The following is an 18,567-nucleotide window of genomic DNA, read 5'->3' on the forward strand; positions in this document are numbered from 1 at the left end:
TTCTTTCGACGGCATGAGAATATCAAGTAATCACTTGACTTAATTGCTCGATAATTGCCGCGTAATTTATTTAAAAAAATTCGAATAACTTATGCGATTATAAACAAAAATTAAGAAAGAGATTTATTAATTTTCTTAAATAAAATTATATTTAATTATAATTCATAAAAAAACATTAATCTTACGTACAAAAATTTTCCTTTATTTAGACGTTATATTTTAATGAAAAAAGGTGTTTCTTTTTTCTTTTTTCTTAATATGTATTATTTTTATTTCAAATTATAATTTTTCACATTTTCCATTTTCTTAGATTATATCTCTGAAATATATATGTATGCTAGAAAAAAGTTATCGATATTCAGATTAGGATATCGTAATAAATTATGTGGATATGTTTCAAAATTTAATATAATGTTAAAATACGAACTACATCAATTTAAATTAATATTAATATATAATTAGATGTTATCAGTTTTCCTTGCATCCACTGTCAAAATATTACGTCTTGCTTTTCAATTCTCAATAATTGACAGTTTTTCGTATCTCTCCGTAACGTGAAATTATACGCACCGTAGCTCCCGTTTCTTCTAAAAAAATCGTTAGTCAGCCGTCAGTCCTTCGGTTAAGTCGAAACATTTAACGGACGGGAGCAGCTACCTGGCTTTACCTTGGGATCTCTTAAGAGTTCACTGGGAGATCGCTGTCTTTTTCTTTGTCAGGAAAATTAGCTAAAACTAGAGCTAAGTGCACCGGGGAAGCGGAGCCGGGATAGAACGGCCACGGAATAAACGCGTCGATCTAACACGGACCGATCCCTCGCTCCTTCTGTCGAGATATTTATCGCGGTAAGTGGGATCCGGTTAAATGCAACTCGTGATCTGATTTCTGCGGGACCTAAAAGCTTCGCTCGGCTCGCCTGACCGGCCCCACGAGGGCCGCGAGCCAGATTCGTAACGGAGATTGAGCACCGATGAAAATGATGGCATTGTTGAAATTGTTCGCGGGATATTCGCGCGCGTGTGTTAACACAATGCGCCGAGAAAGCACGTGGGAATATCGCCTTCGCGCAATCTTTCAAACGTGAGATGAATAGACGTATTGCTATAATTAATGAAACTGATCTTGACTTGCTGATTCTCAATTTTCTCTTTCTTGTCTGTTGCTCGATTTTTGAAAAAACTATATTTAAAAAGCGTCATCAACTTTGTATCGGCATTGATAAATTCAGTTCTTAATTTTTTCAAAGCGAGACTATGACTATAGTAAGATATGACTAGAAAAGACGACAAGATTTCGATACGTTGATTACAATTTGTAACGAATTAGGAAGTTAGAAGAATAGGTAGCTAATTTCGATCAATATTAATAATTGTGACTAGCATAACTTTTTACGAATTATGATGAATAGATTTTAATGTAAAGCTATACTAGCAAATAAATCTGTAAATTGTGTAATATATATATTTTTTCTTTTAATTTAACTTATTACAAATTAGATAATTTAATATAATTGATCAAATTTAAAACTATAATATAATTTTTATTTTCAAAAGTCACTTTATTATAATAATTCCGAGATAAAAAAAGTTACTTTTCTTCTTGCTATTTACTAAATACAAATAGAGAAAAATATAGATTTTGTTAAAGAGAGACACAGAGAGTCAGATAGAGAAAGAAGAGAAAGAAAAAAGTTTTTACCTTTACTTCCCAGATGATTAAAGTTTTTATATTTTTTTACTGTAAGTTGTTATTTTGCAAGTTATTATTTTTTCTAAAGCCACACGTGATCGTAAACACGTGAACGATGAGTAAACGCAATATCGATACCGTCATCGTTATGATTCATCCTTGCACCGAGCGTAGTCCTTTTTCGCGAGGTGCAATGCATACATGCAGAATTCGATTACAGCGGTGGTGCATTTTCGGCGACGCAGCCAGGAGTCGCGCGCCAACGAGCACGCGGGGGTCTTTTCTATAACGGAAGAGAAAACGCGCGCGCGAGCAACTCTCGTCTCCGCAACGTATAATTTGCCTCGATTTAGTCGGATCGATTTTGAGTAGCTACTGTTTCGCTACAGGCGGATATCTTTTGTGGCGCGGTTTTGTGGGCGTACACTTCCCCCCGGGCTAAAACGCCAAATGGTAACGACGATACGCGGAATCGAACGTGGAATGGGAAACGGGGATTCGTTTTGTGCGCACGGTTTTCGGCCGGCCGCTCGAAAAAAGAAACAATTTTCAACCCGGATCCGCCATTCTGGTAACCGGAAAACGTCCACTTCTCGTCTCTTTGTCGCGAAGCTAATTTTGGGAGTTTGCGGAAGGAAATAACGGTAAAACAGAAAAAAATCGCTTCAAAACGCTGTAAAACTGTTTTCGCCAAAATAAATTCTCGTCTTATCGTACGAGCGATTTTGCAACAATATTGAATATGACCGCGGATTGGCTCAAACTTTAATAAGTAATTACACAAACAGCAATAACGTTAGATTGTAAAATTGATAAGAATACCATTGGCTCTGATAATAATCGCGAATCTACAAACACGATATTTGTTTTTAAACGAGAGAATTTATTTGAACTTGTGACATTTCTGTGAGTGGCATAGGAATTGTACGCACATGTATAACGCTATAATATACACATATAATCATCAATATAAATGTATGATATTACGTAAATGTACTAACACTTTGACCACAGCCAATAGAATAAACGAGGCTTTATTTTATTGTATCGCACTAAATTTTAAATAATGTTCATGTTACGTAGGAATAATATTTTTGTATGTTAATTTATTGCGATAAATAGTTGCGAAATAAATACCTTGCTCTGTCGGAAAAATCATTTCGAACGCGGTGAATCTCTCGGGCTTCCTTAAAACTCGCAAAAACTTCGATAAAATGTCAGGTTTCTAATGTCATAGATAAACATTGATTTTCATGTGCCAACATCGAAAGTTAAATTCATCAAATTTGCAATTTATATCAGTTTTAATCTGCGGACAGAAACGAATCACTAGGAGCCGAAGCGACCGTCTCGATGCAGGTAGGTGCATAGATGAATCGCAGACAAAAGCGACGCGTAAGGTCCCGCGGATCCGCGGGGCATCCAGAAGCGTAGGAGGCTTGGCGTAAGCGGTAAGCTTTACCTCATTTCTGGCAATTACAGGGGATGCCAGAATCCGCCGCAAGAATCAACCCACTCCGGCCGCGTGTGTGTACCATCCACCTCTGTTTAGGTGAACCACCCCTTCGCGGTGCGCGTGTGCGCGCGGGACTCGCTCGTCCTGTGTTCGTCTCTTACACGTACACGCTCGTACACACGCAGGGACAGGCGCGCACACAACAACCCTCGTGACGCTCACACGTACACCTTGGTGGGAACGAGACGCGCGTACGGCGTCATGGGAGTCCGTCCGCTCCCCTCAACCCCTGCGGCTACCCCGTCCAAGAGAGAGGGTTACCTCTGAAACCCAGTCGGTTGAGTACCACTGATCTCGCCATGTTCCTGGATCCCTGCCGCGATTGGTTGCAAGTCCGACGAACGGCAGTGCCGATTCGTCGGTCTAGGCCACGCCTCCGCGCGGCTCATGCCCGGACCACCTCTTTCACCGGCGAGTAGTCTTCGGGAGTACAGTTGTGTACAGCTGCAACAAAGGCTACCCCGGTAGACGACGGCCGGCTAGTCCTCGTTGGCACGACGCACGCTCAAGAGCTTCGACGGGAAAGGTTCCATCTAGCCATCTGGCGCCTGCGAAAGTGAATGAGCGAGGACGAAGTCGGACGTCTTGTCAAGAAATTAGAGGATACGCTTCCTTCCGCAATCGATTTAACTTTTACTGAGCTAAGTAGGTGATCGCGGTGGATGCGGATCATTCGACGAATCGTTGAAAGACTTTGGACAATAATCTGGTGTTAGTAAACAATAGCGAAAGAGTATTACTCTTGAGTACTAACAGGTATGGGTGATGAACATTTGGAAACATTTCGATGAACGAACATTCGACGAACGAACTCTTATTGTTGTTTGAATGATTGCTAGAAAAGACAGATCAGTTCCGTGTTAATAAAAAATGTTGATAAAAGTGCCATGCTCTGTACCATGACTTGTGAAGAGGTGACATGTGACTACAAAAACTTATTACAAAATTTAACTTCGTATATTGAATGAGTTTCGTCCAGTTTTGACACGTCCAGATTAAACACTGGGGTAAATACATCTAAAATTCGATCCCGCGGTCATTCGAGTCGATGACATGATCAAAGTCGATTAACAGACAAACATTTCGGCAGCTAAGAGAGATCTATGGGAAACTGAAATTAGATGTCTGAAGATACATGAGTTATATAAACGTACGTTGCTCTGGAACTGACATACTTCTCAAACAGTGCATGATGTTACCCGAAATACACTTCACGATGAAGGACACGTGTGCCAAAGAGTTTTGTCGTGCAATTTTAGAGCTTTAGTGTATCCGCATCTGCACTCGCGAGATTTTTAACCGGCGAGGGTGGTGATCCAACTCGAAACAGTCTTCGGGAAGAGTCCAGCGAACGAGTTTCCGACAATGGATTCTCAGCAACTCGTCGACACGGCCTCGCAGAATAGTCAGGACATCGTTTTACCGAAACCGGCCAGCAGTACGCCACGACACAGCATCGACGCGATCCTCGGATTGGCTAGCCATAAAAGGACTCATCAGGAAATGGAGGACACCAACACGCAGGAAAATACCGGTACCAATTCCTCTTATAATCTCATTACATAAGATTAAAGTAATATCCCCCCCAAAATTATTTTTACACTTCTCTAAAAATAATCCTTACAAGGGGAATACCTTTACGAAGGAATCGAAATTAAGAATTTGATTTAAATTTTTATTTTTCGCTTTCGAAATTTAAAAATAATAATAGCTTTTTTTTTTAGTATTCTGACGTTTAATATTTCCAAGTTCGCGAAGAATTGAACGTTGATTAAACTGAAACATTGACATATTGAAAACGTCCTTGTGATTTGTCAAAATTCAAAACAAAACTAGGGTAATGTTACATATATTCGCGATTCGCTTAGACCGCTCAGCTAATCTAATACAAATACAGCTTTTTTTCTTAACAGTTTCTCTACCAAAATTCGCAAAAGATTTCGTCGCTTTCTCGGGCCGTCGGATTGATGCACGCAGAAGTTAGTTCTCATGTTATAGCTTTAGGAAACCCTTCTCCTCAAGAGGCATGCAAAGCATCTCGATTTCTAAATTATAAAACGCCTTACGCTTCTGAAATCCGTTACAAATGCTTTCGAAATCCATTAGCGATGTAGCTTCGGTTGTCCGTCCCATCCAATTACTTTCCTTCGTTACTATCCGTCTATGGTTTATTAGGCGCTATCACATCATTAATCACCTATTCATTATCGTGTTCGGCTGTTAATTAAAAACTTGTTATATAGTTCACTATCTGTTTATTAATTGTTAATTAAATCACTAGTTTTCAATTTCTCTTTTTACAATTAGATATCGAAAATCGCTCAATTTTAAGAATGAATGTTTCAAAGTAACGTTCAGTCGGATGTATTCAGATATCAACTTGTGGTATCACTGCCCCAAAACAAAAAATCAATAGCGCCCGTTAATAGCGTAATTGATAGAAAACCTAATTGAATTTCGGCTGACAGCCGCGTGTAGTTTTCTACGGAGTCCGATCATTTTTTCGCATTTACGGATTAATTCGATTAGCAGACTAAACTGTTCCGCTGTGCGTCTGTTGAATCTTGCATCCTGCCGGACAGACACGATCAAGCGCCGCGAGTTCGCTTTGCTATCCTGTCTGGCAGTTGCGTTACGGGCCAGTAATGCAGTTTGATCGAGTTTCGATTAATTATCGCCGGGGTCACGTTTGACCGATGTACATTTCCTCTGTATTCCAAGGATAAAATTTAAGAAAAATAATGAAGAAGTGTACGTAACGGAATCAGGGAATGATTTGGACGCACAAATAAGTGGCGCAATGCAATAATTGTTCAATAATGAAATTAACAGCGATTATCAATATATCACAAAGCAATGAAAATTAAATCATTATTAGAATATTACTGTGAAATACCAGTTATTGACCTTAACATTGAAAAATCATTGCGCTGCTTCATTCAACTAATTGTAAGCGCATGTGCTATATTTTTTCTGATATCTAATACAATATAAAAGTAGAAAAGTTTTGCATTGGAAAGTTTTACAGTTTTCTCTTTGTGAGATTAAATTTATTTCTACTAACTGGTTTTCTCACAGGCGCAAGAGTATAAAAGAAGATATTAATAATTACACGTTATTTTCTCGAATCAAAATAAAACAAAATTGTAATACGGCATTTACATATGTATACGTCTTACGATTGACGAAAGTTGTAACCCAATGAAATAACGAGTAACAGCATAGATTATAGATATATGTAGATCTAGATAATAATTATGTTCGTTGCGTGATTTTTCACCGTACTGATGTAATCAATTTACCGCACACTACTTCTTCACCTTCTCACGAGACATTTATGCGTCGCATTATTTAATTTGCGTAGTATTTTCCGCAACTGGTAAAGATTTATTCTAACAATGCAGTAGCGCTACTTTATTTTAATTACATTAAAATAATTCGTGTTTATACCACTTCATCATATGTTCATAAACCACATATCAATGATTAATGGATTACACGTTTCCAAAGACACCTAATCGCGATGATATTAATCGTCGCGATCAATGAATAATACGTTTAAATTCGAGCCATAAATGTAATGAAACTCTATGTATTTCGTAATTATTATTCCATTTAGTGCTGAAATAATCATGTCTTATAAGAAGACAGAAAAGAGAGAGGGAAACTTTTATAAAATAATTAAATTCAAAATAAAGACAATATGTTTGTCTGTCTAAATTATAACGAGATGATTATCTTTCGATAAAATCCTAGATTATAAACGACACGACACGATACAGATAAAAATAAAGTTAAAATTAAATTCATCAACGCGCAATTGCCTAACAACAATTAAAATAGATAAATTATAATTATTTTTATTTTATTAAAATGTATAAAGTTTAGAAGACCACGAATAACGTATTGTCTAAAGTCCAATCACATTCTAAAGATATACACTTAGATCTTGGCGTCAATTTCCTGCACGGAACCAATCCTACACCTGTCGTGTACGTGTGATTCCACGCCACACGGCGGGAGCAGCGTTCGGCATGGGCGTCTCGTCGGTAGCGTTAGCGTATAATTGGAAAATCGTTAGTATCGCGACGCGGATCTCGTTCTCTAAACTAGGCGGACACGCTAATTCAGCGTCGAAACCGAATCGAGCGATCGAACCGACCCGGAGCGGTCGGAGGTAGAGCGTGTGCCTCCCCGCTCGGTGAAACGTATATCCGATAATTCCTGTTTCGAGACACTTTCGTCTCGGCTCGCCTACGCTGCCCACGAACTGTCGTTCGTGTCATTCTGAAAGTGCGCGCACACACAACGGGGGCGAGAGCGCGAGTTATCGACGCAACACTTTCGGCGGAAGGGTCGGAATCGACAAAACAATTTTGTGCCGGCGCTACCATTATTGGTACGGTGCTCGGACGAAAAAAATGGGCAAACAGCTATCGGATATTATCGCCGTAAGTGATATAAATTAGCGTCATCGTCAGAGAGTCACATTCGTGACCAAGAGCACGCGCGGCGGATCGATTGTTGCGATGCTTAATTTTCAACGAAGCGTTATATTGTTTCTCACGATAACAATAGCCTTCCATTCTGACTAACAATGGCATAAATATCATAGGACGAACTATCGAAACGCTTATCGCGTATTAATCGATCGCAAATTGCTAGCTTATGAACTTACTTTGAAAAATTTTAGGAAGTAAAAAAGAGACTGAAATATATTGACGTGGTGCTTATTCATTTTTACATCAAGCCCTAAAATGATCAAGGGCAAAGCTGTCCTTTTAACATAACTCCAGTTTGTTTATGATTAATTGATAAAAGATTTTATGTGTAAAAGAACTCATATCGTCCGCGATATATATTTTAATGTAACTGCATTAAAAATATATTTTGGTAAAAGTACTAATTGCGATTAATTGTACAAAATATAATAAGAATAGTTTAATAAATATCATATTGCAGCGTTGGTCAATAAAAAGATTATTGTTGCGTTTTCTGGGGCACATATTTCTATTTAGAAAAGGATTTTTCATTAAATTTCATGAATCAAATAACTCATAATCTTATCGGAAGTGAAAACGTCGATAGAAGAAATTACATCGAGTTGGAGAATAAACACATATAGAATAAAGTCATTCTTATCTGTTTCCAAACTATAACAAGCCTGAATTGTCAAGCTTAATATGTTCGACGTAGGATTAATTGTCGGCGTTTATTCCCGAGGATTTACGTTAATCGTTTTCGAAGGAAATTATGAAGAGGCCAGGTGGACCAACCGCGAGAGAAATGTGCTGAGAAAAAGACGGAGGCTGCTTAGCCGAGACCCAATCTTGTCCCGCTAATCGAATTATCATTAATTATGATACCGTACGCGCGGGAAGAAAGAAGAGGTAAAAGGCGAGGGCCAACTCGCCACTAATAAGTATGAAGGAGAGCAGAGGAAACGACGAGGAAGACAGAAAAAAGAGAGAAAAATGGGGGGAAGAGAAGAGATAGGTGGAAGCGGCTTTAAGTCGCTTCTTAAGAGGTGAATTGACGTGCCTACTAATGGATCGTGCCTGCCTCGTCTTCTTTCCTCCCCGCGCTTCTTCCACCTTCACCTCTTCTATCGCTCTTGTAGTTTTAACACGGGGACTAACAGGTCTGTTATCTTCAGCGGGAATCGGTCGTCTACCGTGCGGCCGCGATTGATCGAAATTAACTCGGTGGAATAACGAATGACCATTGTCGCGACGTGCGCGACGAACGCGATACGCGTTATTTGTACACGTGTCACCGTGCTACGTTGCGAATTTGGTATTTGTCAGTCTCCCGTTTTAGCTTCCGATCTCCCGAAATAAAGTCAAATCGCGTTAAGCATAAATTACTGCTGAAGTTAGACGGTGAAGCGATCGATTTATTGATGCAAGATGATTGATGCCGTATTATCCTCGTATGCGCTGTACAAGGAGCTTTACAATTGCTCCCTTTTTGTATCTAACTTATAGAAAAAATAGTTAATATGGCAATATATAAATAATATTTAGCAAATAATTGTCTTTTATAGAATCGACGACACAGCTGAAAAAGCTTGGAACTAATGTTCTGATTGTTCTGAATAAATATCTCACGACTTTCTCATAAAGTTAACTTGTATTTTCATTTATTTTAAATTTATTAAATTTTGCACATCTTTTTTATTTTCGATAAACGTATCACACTATTCCCATATGCAACTTATGTTTTTAAAATAAAGATTAATGTATAATAAAATATTATTTACACCGATACTGTTAATCAAATTTTACTGTTAATCAAATATCACGCGCGCGCGAGAGAGAGAGAGTTATTCTTTTCTTTTTATCAATCGGAGTGCTCACTGTTCGTGAATAATTCTCCGCTTTTACGTGTAATTCATCGTAATCATTAATATTGTCGTATTGGAAAGATATATTGCAACTTGCGCTTATTGCCCCGACCGATGAAAAGGATAGAAAGCGTAAGATGGATAATGGCGAGATAAGCCGATTAAACAACGTGTATTAGTCGAACAAATGTGAAATCGCTTTCAGTACGCGAGATCAATCCCGCGACATACGTGGACAGCGACGTTAACACATTTCGAATTAATTCTTCGTCGTGTTACGAAGTTCCCCAGCGATTGTCTAATTCCTTTTAACGCCGTGCTAACGTCGTTAACTTTCCGCTTCATAATTTCATCATCTGCCTCGCAAGTTTCACAATTATTCCGTCTAATTCAATTCCCAATACCAAGTCATCTTTCCGAGAACGGAGCCATAATTAATCGTGCGCGCGACTGATAATATCCCATGCTAATTACGATAAACTACCGCGACATTATTATCCGCAACGATCTCGAACACACTATTTATTCGCAGTAAATAATTGATTTCATAAAATGATCTGCGCGACAAAACTGACTCGTCTAGAAAAACTTGATCAGCACATGACAAAAATAAAATAATTTATCATTTTAAATTAAAAAAAAAGTAAAGTACATACTTGCACAATGTAAAAAGATAAATCGCTTCTTTGCAAAGTGAAGAATTAATCATTTGACGATCAAATTATATGATTCCTCGACAAATACGCGAAGCTACTGTCACGACAATCGTAAATATCAATTATGTCGTATGGAATAATAAACTCGAATGCGTATAACCGGGACACCTTGCCGAAACAATTATCTTGCGAATAAATAGATATTTTGTTTTATATTTTTCCGTTTGAAAAATTCATATTTTTCCTCGCTGGCATGAGTCGCGTTATCACAATTTCATTACTTATTGCGCGTGTGTGTACGTGCATTACCTCGCTTCATCTGATTCGAGTTTGTAGGAAATATTTACGACCTGGCTTTTACCGCTAAATTGACGCTAATCTGATCGCAGGCTCTGATATACGACCTACCCGCACTTATCAACGTACAACTGCAACTTAAAATGCAACATCTACATTTTGCGCGTCGGCAATACGAATCAATATGTATACTCATTTGCTACGTTTACACGTTTATTCAAGTATCGTACGCTTTTTCTCTCTCTTTTTCTCCGGCTATTTCGAAGTTCAAGCTTCGAGTCTTAAAAGGCAAATATTCACAATTTTTCTCTATATTTTTTTTATTTTGCATTTTATGTTATATCTCTCTATATCTTTCCAAGTAAATATGACGACTGTCTTTTGAAGCTTTCGATTTGAAATTCTTGCGAATAGATAGTGTCTCGGCGAAGTCACAAAATCAATCTACGTCTAAAGTTCCTACCTTTGTGTACCAGTGGTAATGTCTATATTGCAAAAATTACCACAGTTCTACAGACGTAACGTAAGGGCGTCGCGTCGGGCCGCACGTAAAAGCGCTTTGTTATAGAGGGAGCAATTTCGATCGCGTGACAACACACGGGAGTACGACCGTGAGTACGGGGGGCATCGGCGATTACGTCTCGTTGTTTTTTCGACAGCAAACTTTTCGCACTTACGGTCCGATCGCAAATTGAACGCAGCCGTGCAAGAAATGGAAAAGTTGAACTCCAATCGTTGACCTCTACTACACGCTAAATTCGCCACAAAACTCGTCAGTACTATTTTCCCTTTTCGGAATATAACCGCGCGTGCATTATTAACTCTTGCTGCCCATCTGCTCTAGAATTTCATATAACTTATCTAGTCGTTTTTTACCCTTACCTTACTTATTTTATATTTAAAAAAAAAACAAGTTTTCGATCTATAAAATAAAAAATTTTTTATATGAACATTTTTATTGAAATCAAAAGTAACAAAAAGTATAAATATTGTTATGAAAATAACTACTCGGAATCATTATCTTCGATAAAACAGAAAATATCATCATTTTTCGTTCGTCAAAAAAACGACCTCAGCTAGGTTGCGAGGGTTAAAGATATTAGAGCAGCGGTGAAAAAATTCCCTTAAACGCACGTAATTGATGTCGAAACAATACGGACATGCAAAATAAAAATATTGATTAGTCGTTGACGAAGACTTCTTTCCGATAATCGTTTTAAACTAATATTTCTTTTCACATCACGAAATATCTGGATAAATTCCTTGCGGAATATATTATTTAATTCACACATTTCAAATGGTTTCGTTGTTTTTTTTCCTCGTAAATGCAATTTCCGCAGTAACAACTGTCGCAAGACTAATTGATCGAGATTTCGACAACGATTAGATACGCAAAATTTTCCTCTGGGGCGGCACCGGCGCCATGCCGTTTCGCGGCAGTTTAACCGGATTACCGCTTGCGATTAAGGCTTGCGAGTGGTAATTGGCGCGCGTGTGTCACCGATCAATCGTACACCGGGCATCGCGGAATCTGTTTTACTGCGCTCGGATACCGAAATGCCTCGTGATCGATAGCTCGACTACGCCGAGACGGAAGTCTGCATACATCGGCGTAAACGTGGAGGATACGCCGCGAGGATACGTCGGAAGACGGAGAGGGCGAGAGCGAGAGAGGACGAGAGTAAACAGCGCGCGGAAGGGAGCGAGCGAGGCATCGGGTATATACTGGCAGACACGGCGGAAGTAGAGACGCTCGCGCAGCGCAGTATTGGCGTAATTTGTGCAGCGATTAGCAATTGGTACGTCATTACCACGATTAATATTGACGCCTGGATAATTCAGGCCGCGAGTGTATGTGTGTGTGTGTGTATGCGAGCCGTCAGTCAGTCACTCCGTCTGCCTGCTTTGCGTGCGTGCGTGCCTGCGTGTCTGCCGTGCGTGCGTACCCGTGCGCGCACATCACACGCGTGCGGAGCCGCGTACGCGAGCCGCACACGCGGCCTTTCGGCTGGTAAAGCGGCACGCAGACACGCACGCCCACGGAATATACGTTCGCGCGCGCAACACGGCGCGCGATGTCGGCAGAGATATCCCAATAAAACCCGCACGCCACCGAACAATTAAATTATTAACTAGTAACGATAACGAGGGGCCGCCCGCCCGCCCGCCCGTTGATTACTATTATAACGAAGGCCCCGCGCCGTCACGAGCTATAAACTACGCGAGAGGTAACGTAAACAAAATAAATCGTACCTCTCTCCCCCTCCCGTCTTCGTCCACCTTGACCTCTACGCACGTGCATCCGGAAACGACGCTCTCTCTCTCTCCCGCGAGTCTTGCGAGGTCGACCGCGCGAATTTTACGCGCGGTAACGTTAGAGGAAGATTGCGTGCTCCGCACACGCGGTAATACCTATCGAAAAATCAGCGTCCATCATTAGGCGGACGGTCGCTCGATTCGACGAGACAAGATTAAATATACACTATTAAATATTAAGGAATGAAATTTAAACCAATCCCTTGAATTAAATAACATTTTATTATTTTTAACCACCATGTGTCGAAATTTATTATTTTAACACAAAACTGCAGTATTTTATTTTAACTTCATTAGTTTAGTTAAATCAACGACATATTGAGTAGAAGCAATGGCGACTTATAGGAATGGTTAAAAATGAGTATAATTTGAAATTACAAATTTAACGGTGTAAGAATTGATTGAATATATATGGCAGAAATATAGTAAGGAACCAAAAAAGAAACGAGATTTATATTTTATACGAAAGAATTTTCATTTGAACCTCGAGGATAAAGTTAGTGTTATAAACGCCAACATGTTTTCATAATCCAGCTTGCAATTATTATCTACACTTGAGGAATATTTTTAGCGATATTCCAAAGAAAGCTAAATATGTTAATTACGTTGCATTATTTCTGAAGCTGGCATATTGTTTCGAAGGTGTTTCTCGCGATGTGCAGTTTAAGTACCGCTGCGTGCTGTCTTAGCATTTTCTACTCGACGGACACGTTGACCCGCTTAGGTGGAAACTATCCTCGCGACAAGAACCCGATGACAGCTTAAGAATATTACCTCGAGCGTTGTTGTGCGATACACACATACGCGCGCGCTCGCCTGACGATTTAATAATTCGATATCCCGTACACGAATAATCGACGAACTCAATATTCATCCTACAGAGATTAAGCGCGCGCGCCCTTGCCTGCCTTTTCGCTTCTTCGTAAACAGCTGATGGTGTATATATGTGTATGTGTGTGTTACAGCGACGAGGGAAAAAAAAGGCTGTCGCGATTACATGCGCCAACTTACGAAGTAATTTACTCACTGGCTGTTTTGTTAACTCAGTTATCGATTAACGCGACCGTTACCTCCTGCATCGGCATCGGTCATCCAGAAATTTAATTTATCGCAAACCGGGAAGTACTAATGTAACCGGCCCGATCTCCCGTGTAGGAGAGATAACGCGTTTTACATTCGCTTATACGCCGACGAAGAAAAACCTCGCCGGAGATATCGATCGGAAACCAGTTCGCTAATTTACTCGCTCTTTCCCTTTCTCGCTCGCTTTATTAATCCCCCGTCAATTAACTCGACTAACAGCTCCCGATGATCCGACTGCGAGTGCTTTAAATAAATTAAATTTGCTGGGTGGTATTGGCCGGCATTAAGTACTACCGCGGGGTAATAAAAACACTCGCCTCTCGCTGTGTCTCGAGCGAGCGAAAGGGCATCGTCGCGCGGGCGGAGACACTTCTCCCGAGGATCGATACGTGCGTCGGATTAAAGAGCGCGACAGGTGACAGTGGCTTTTACGAAGAAATTTCCGTCGAAACTTTGTGCCGCGCAAAGTGGCCATTGCGTTTCGTTCCGGAGATAAAAACTGAAAGAGTCGGGACGAGAGGACGAGAGGACGAGAGGACGAGAGGAGGATGAGGAGGAGGAGGAGGAAACCAAAAGAGAGGAAGACACAAGGCAGGAGGGAGAGGAAGGAACGACACCGGTGATGGTCCACGAGAAGACAAATTCTGTAATCCTCTTTGGTCGGCGAGCTAAGCCCTCTGTGTGACGGCATACCTTTCCTCTTTCTCTTATTTCTTCCCCCGTTCCGTCTCTCCTTGTCTCACCACCGTCTCCTCCCACGCCCGATCAAGGAAATTAGATTCCGAATCGACAGCCGTGCTTAAGTACAAACGACGACACGGTGTATCCTGCATCGAATATCGAGCAGGATCCGCGAAGAAATCCCGTTTTTCACGGAGAAAATTTTTTACGTGTCGAAAAACGCTCGAGAAACGTTTATATAATTGACTTGACAATAAAAATACCATCTCAGCGAGACGTAAATGCACAATTGAGCACAATAGTGGTAATAGGGATGAATAAATAGTGATGAATAAATTGTAATGAATAAGAAATAAAAAATAACGGATCTATATAGCAAAGTATTCTGTAATATGCGGAATTTGTTTTGCATAATAGAACGCTAGACCGGTAGATTATCAACTATGTATATTAACTATGTGTAGTAATTATGTATATCAACAGAGGAAAGGGGCAAAGAAAATTTTCAGTAATTAGAAATTTTATCTTTTATTACGTAAAAACGGCTTAATGATCGAGATAAATAGCGCATCACATTTTAAATGAAGTATTACGTTCTAAAAATGTGATATTTAAACTAAGTATTCGGTCATTAAAGGTATATTAGCGCTGGATTTAACGATTCTGATTATCAGCTCTTCTCAGGCGAGTTAACTAAAATAGCACCGAGATCGGAATATTAATCATTTCGGGCATCTAGTTTTTGATTATGGATACCGCGTTAGTCGTATCAATATTGGACAGGAAATTCAATTAAATACGCGGCACGAATTTAATGTACACATTCCGCGCGACATCACCGAGTTTACAAAATCATCGTGCATCCATCCTTCTTCATCTTTGATATCGCCGAATTCGCGCAATTTTCGCATCAACTATTAATTTTTATATCAGCCACTCTATCTTAATCGTTCTCACGATTACAAATTAAGGATCTACGAGTCATAAGAACGACGGATACGAAAAGTATACCGCAATTTTCATCGGCGTAACAACATTGTGATAGAATTTTCAAGCTTCTACGAAATCGTTATCTCGGGATACCGAGCTGCCTGATCTAATAACCGCGCGAAAAAAATTGTCATTGCGAAATAATATTGGATTACGGATGTCTAAAAAAGCGCGAAAGTTCATCGGTTTCATGCAACCATCTTGACACTTGATTGGCGGTTGACCGGCTTCTCGTTTTATACGCCAAAGTATGACTTTCCTTTAACAAATGCCAACGGGACATTAATTAATTTGAGCGGCAGTTGGATATCATCGTCCACGACTGATTCGCGAAAGCTCATATATTTGTTGGAATCAATTCGTTTACCTCTAATTCATCATTCGCGACATTTGCTGGTGGTAAATATATTAAATGCGCGCTTTGGGATATATGCGGTTTACATTAACAAACAGGGAAACGAACTGAACTACCCGAGCTAGTCGCTTTTAATAAGCGCCTAACAATGCGTAACTTTTGACATATCTGATGATTTTTTTAAGACCCATTTCCCGCTCGACCGCGTCGCTAAATTTTACAGAGCGATAAATTTTTATTCCCATCACGGATACGCGATCCGCTCGCTCGGATGTCGATTAAACTGCATATTGTTGATATTTACGAAAATGCTGTCTATCAAAGTTAGAGAACATATATTTGACAAAATACCATGATACACTAGCGGAATTTTTTTTATTGATCAATGATTTACTCTATTTCCACACAAAATGTAATCTCTGAGGAAGGTAGAGTGCATTACGATAATAAATACCAGTCATTTATGGGCATTAGCCAAAGATTTACAAACGATATAAATATGATATTTAAATTAGAAATATACCGAAAACCAATTTTTAACGTAACTGCTTTAAATAATGTAAGCAAATGATAAAAACATCGGCCTGTGTGAAAACGAAAACATCGTTCAGCCATTTGCGTAGCTTCGTCTCGTGCATTTTACATCGCACTTACAGACACGATTGCGTGTGCTATCGTTCTCCGGGGAGTGACGCGCGGCGCATTAACTCGCCGCTAACGCGCACCTCAATCGACGACTTAACTCGATTAAGCCGCCGAGAAGAATCAAAAGGCCCCCACGGCGTTTTGAAATTTATCAACGATCAGTGTTGGCCCATTAGAGCCGGTGGCCGGTCCGGGGAGCGAAGCCACGAATCTCTCCTCTCTCCAACCGCTCCGTCCATTATACTATCTCGCCGTGTCAATCTCTTAAGTAGCTAGAGAACCGACTAGGACCGCTTTGCATCTGCGCGATACCATCTCCTTCGTCGCTCGTGAACGCGAAATACCGACGACTGTCTCGTTCATCCCTCTCCGAGATCGTGTCACAAAATTGCTCATCAGGACGCTCCTACTCGCGCCGATGAGAACGCAGAAAACGTAAAACACTCTACTTGTTCCGCGGGTCCCGAAACACGCTAACAATAAGCAGAATAAGGACCCTGATAGAATGCAACATGAAAACTGCATTAGTTAATATTCCTACGTTTTGCGACGTGACAGTTTCTGATAGATCTTTTTTATAACAGGACCTGATTTAAATAAATTTGTCTTACTTATATATATAAATATATTTTTTCACGTGATATAAAATTTTTGTGATGTAACATAAAATTTTAATATACTAAAGCAGACACATTACAAAAACAATTCTTCGTATCTGTGTCTTATTCTTTTTATAAGAGTTTATTTAATTTTGTTACAAATATTACAAAATGCATTGCAAAAATAGACTCGTCAATTATTTTTTAGCTTAAATTCGTAACATTACAACACAAATTTCTCGTAAATCTTCGTAACGCGCGGAAAGTGGTCAACGCTCTTTGATTCTCAACTGCCTCCAGCCAATTCTGATCTCGGCTCTGGGATAATGTCATAAACTTTCGCTTTCCGGGCATAGTGTCGCGTTTAATCCACGAAAATGCAGGTCGTTCTCGTTATATCGGGGATGTACTCCTCGATATAACAGGGCGGCAAGTAGTAAGAGCGACGGCGCTCCGCCACCCTGCAGCTGCCTCGTAGGATTTAATCACGATGGTTACTCTGTCCCGACCGAAACCAATTATTGCGCAGACGTATCCGCGCACATACACACGAGGCATCCAGTTATTCGAGTCAGACGTGTACACGTCCTCCCCCCCCCCCGCATCACAGAAATCCGCTTCTGTGAATATCCATACGGAGCATCAATCGTCGCGCGCAAACAACATATGTGAGCGTGGGATATTTCATACTTATTCCCCGCCCCCTTGTAATTTTTCGATATGGACGGATAAATAATTGAGATAAAATTGCTCGGCTGGCTACGTCTCGCGTAATGTGTCAGTCATTTATTTGCAGATATTAAAAAATTATGGAGAATCGATGGCATCTCTAATTCGCGCTATATGTATTTATATTACGGTGTACAGTACACATGTATGCCCAAATCAATAGATGTGTAAAATGCAAATTTACTTCATGCAATCTATTTCAATTTTTTCAGACGTTTTTATTTGAAACTAATGCCTAAGAGTGAGAATGACGACACGCAACTTCCAGGTGTAAATTTCCAACTTCTATCGGGTGGCGGTTAAACTTCACGGAGCATGATGCACGAATAAACTTTTAGCATGCACGCATGGCTGCACGTCTTTCGGAAAGCTGAATTAAATTAGTTAATAACCTTCAACCGCCACGAATCTACAAACATTCGCAATTTCTGTCTTGCAATCTCACGATTGGATAATTAAAATTTACCGAGAAGTTTAAAGTAACGATAACATTGTTAAGTTTCTTACACATACCTATATATCGAGTTACTGTGCGTTTTCTGATACAAAACAGTTTTAATTACATTAAATAACGTATCAATTCAGATTTAGGAAACTGCTTCCATTTTCGTGTATACTGTAAGTGTATTTATACTTTAAACGAAGCATCTAAATGCTTCCATATA

General features: G+C 39.8%; 1 protein-coding gene across 2 annotated transcripts in view; it reads left to right on the forward strand.

The window, feature by feature from the left end:
• The first annotated feature begins 3,637 nt into the window (after window positions 1-3,637).
• Window positions 3,638-18,567, forward strand: part of LOC139808344 (retinal homeobox protein Rx1) — a 46,380-nt gene continuing 31,450 nt past the window's right edge. For both annotated transcript variants that reach the window (XM_071770219.1, XM_071770220.1), the window contains exon 1: window positions 3,638-4,739. In XM_071770219.1, coding sequence (XP_071626320.1) covers window positions 4,571-4,739 — 169 coding nt within the window. In that variant the 5' untranslated portion in view covers window positions 3,638-4,570. The remainder of the gene's footprint in view (window positions 4,740-18,567) is intronic.

This window comes from Temnothorax longispinosus, chromosome 2, assembly GCF_030848805.1.
Source record: "Temnothorax longispinosus isolate EJ_2023e chromosome 2, Tlon_JGU_v1, whole genome shotgun sequence".
Lineage (NCBI taxonomy): Eukaryota > Metazoa > Arthropoda > Insecta > Hymenoptera > Formicidae > Temnothorax > Temnothorax longispinosus.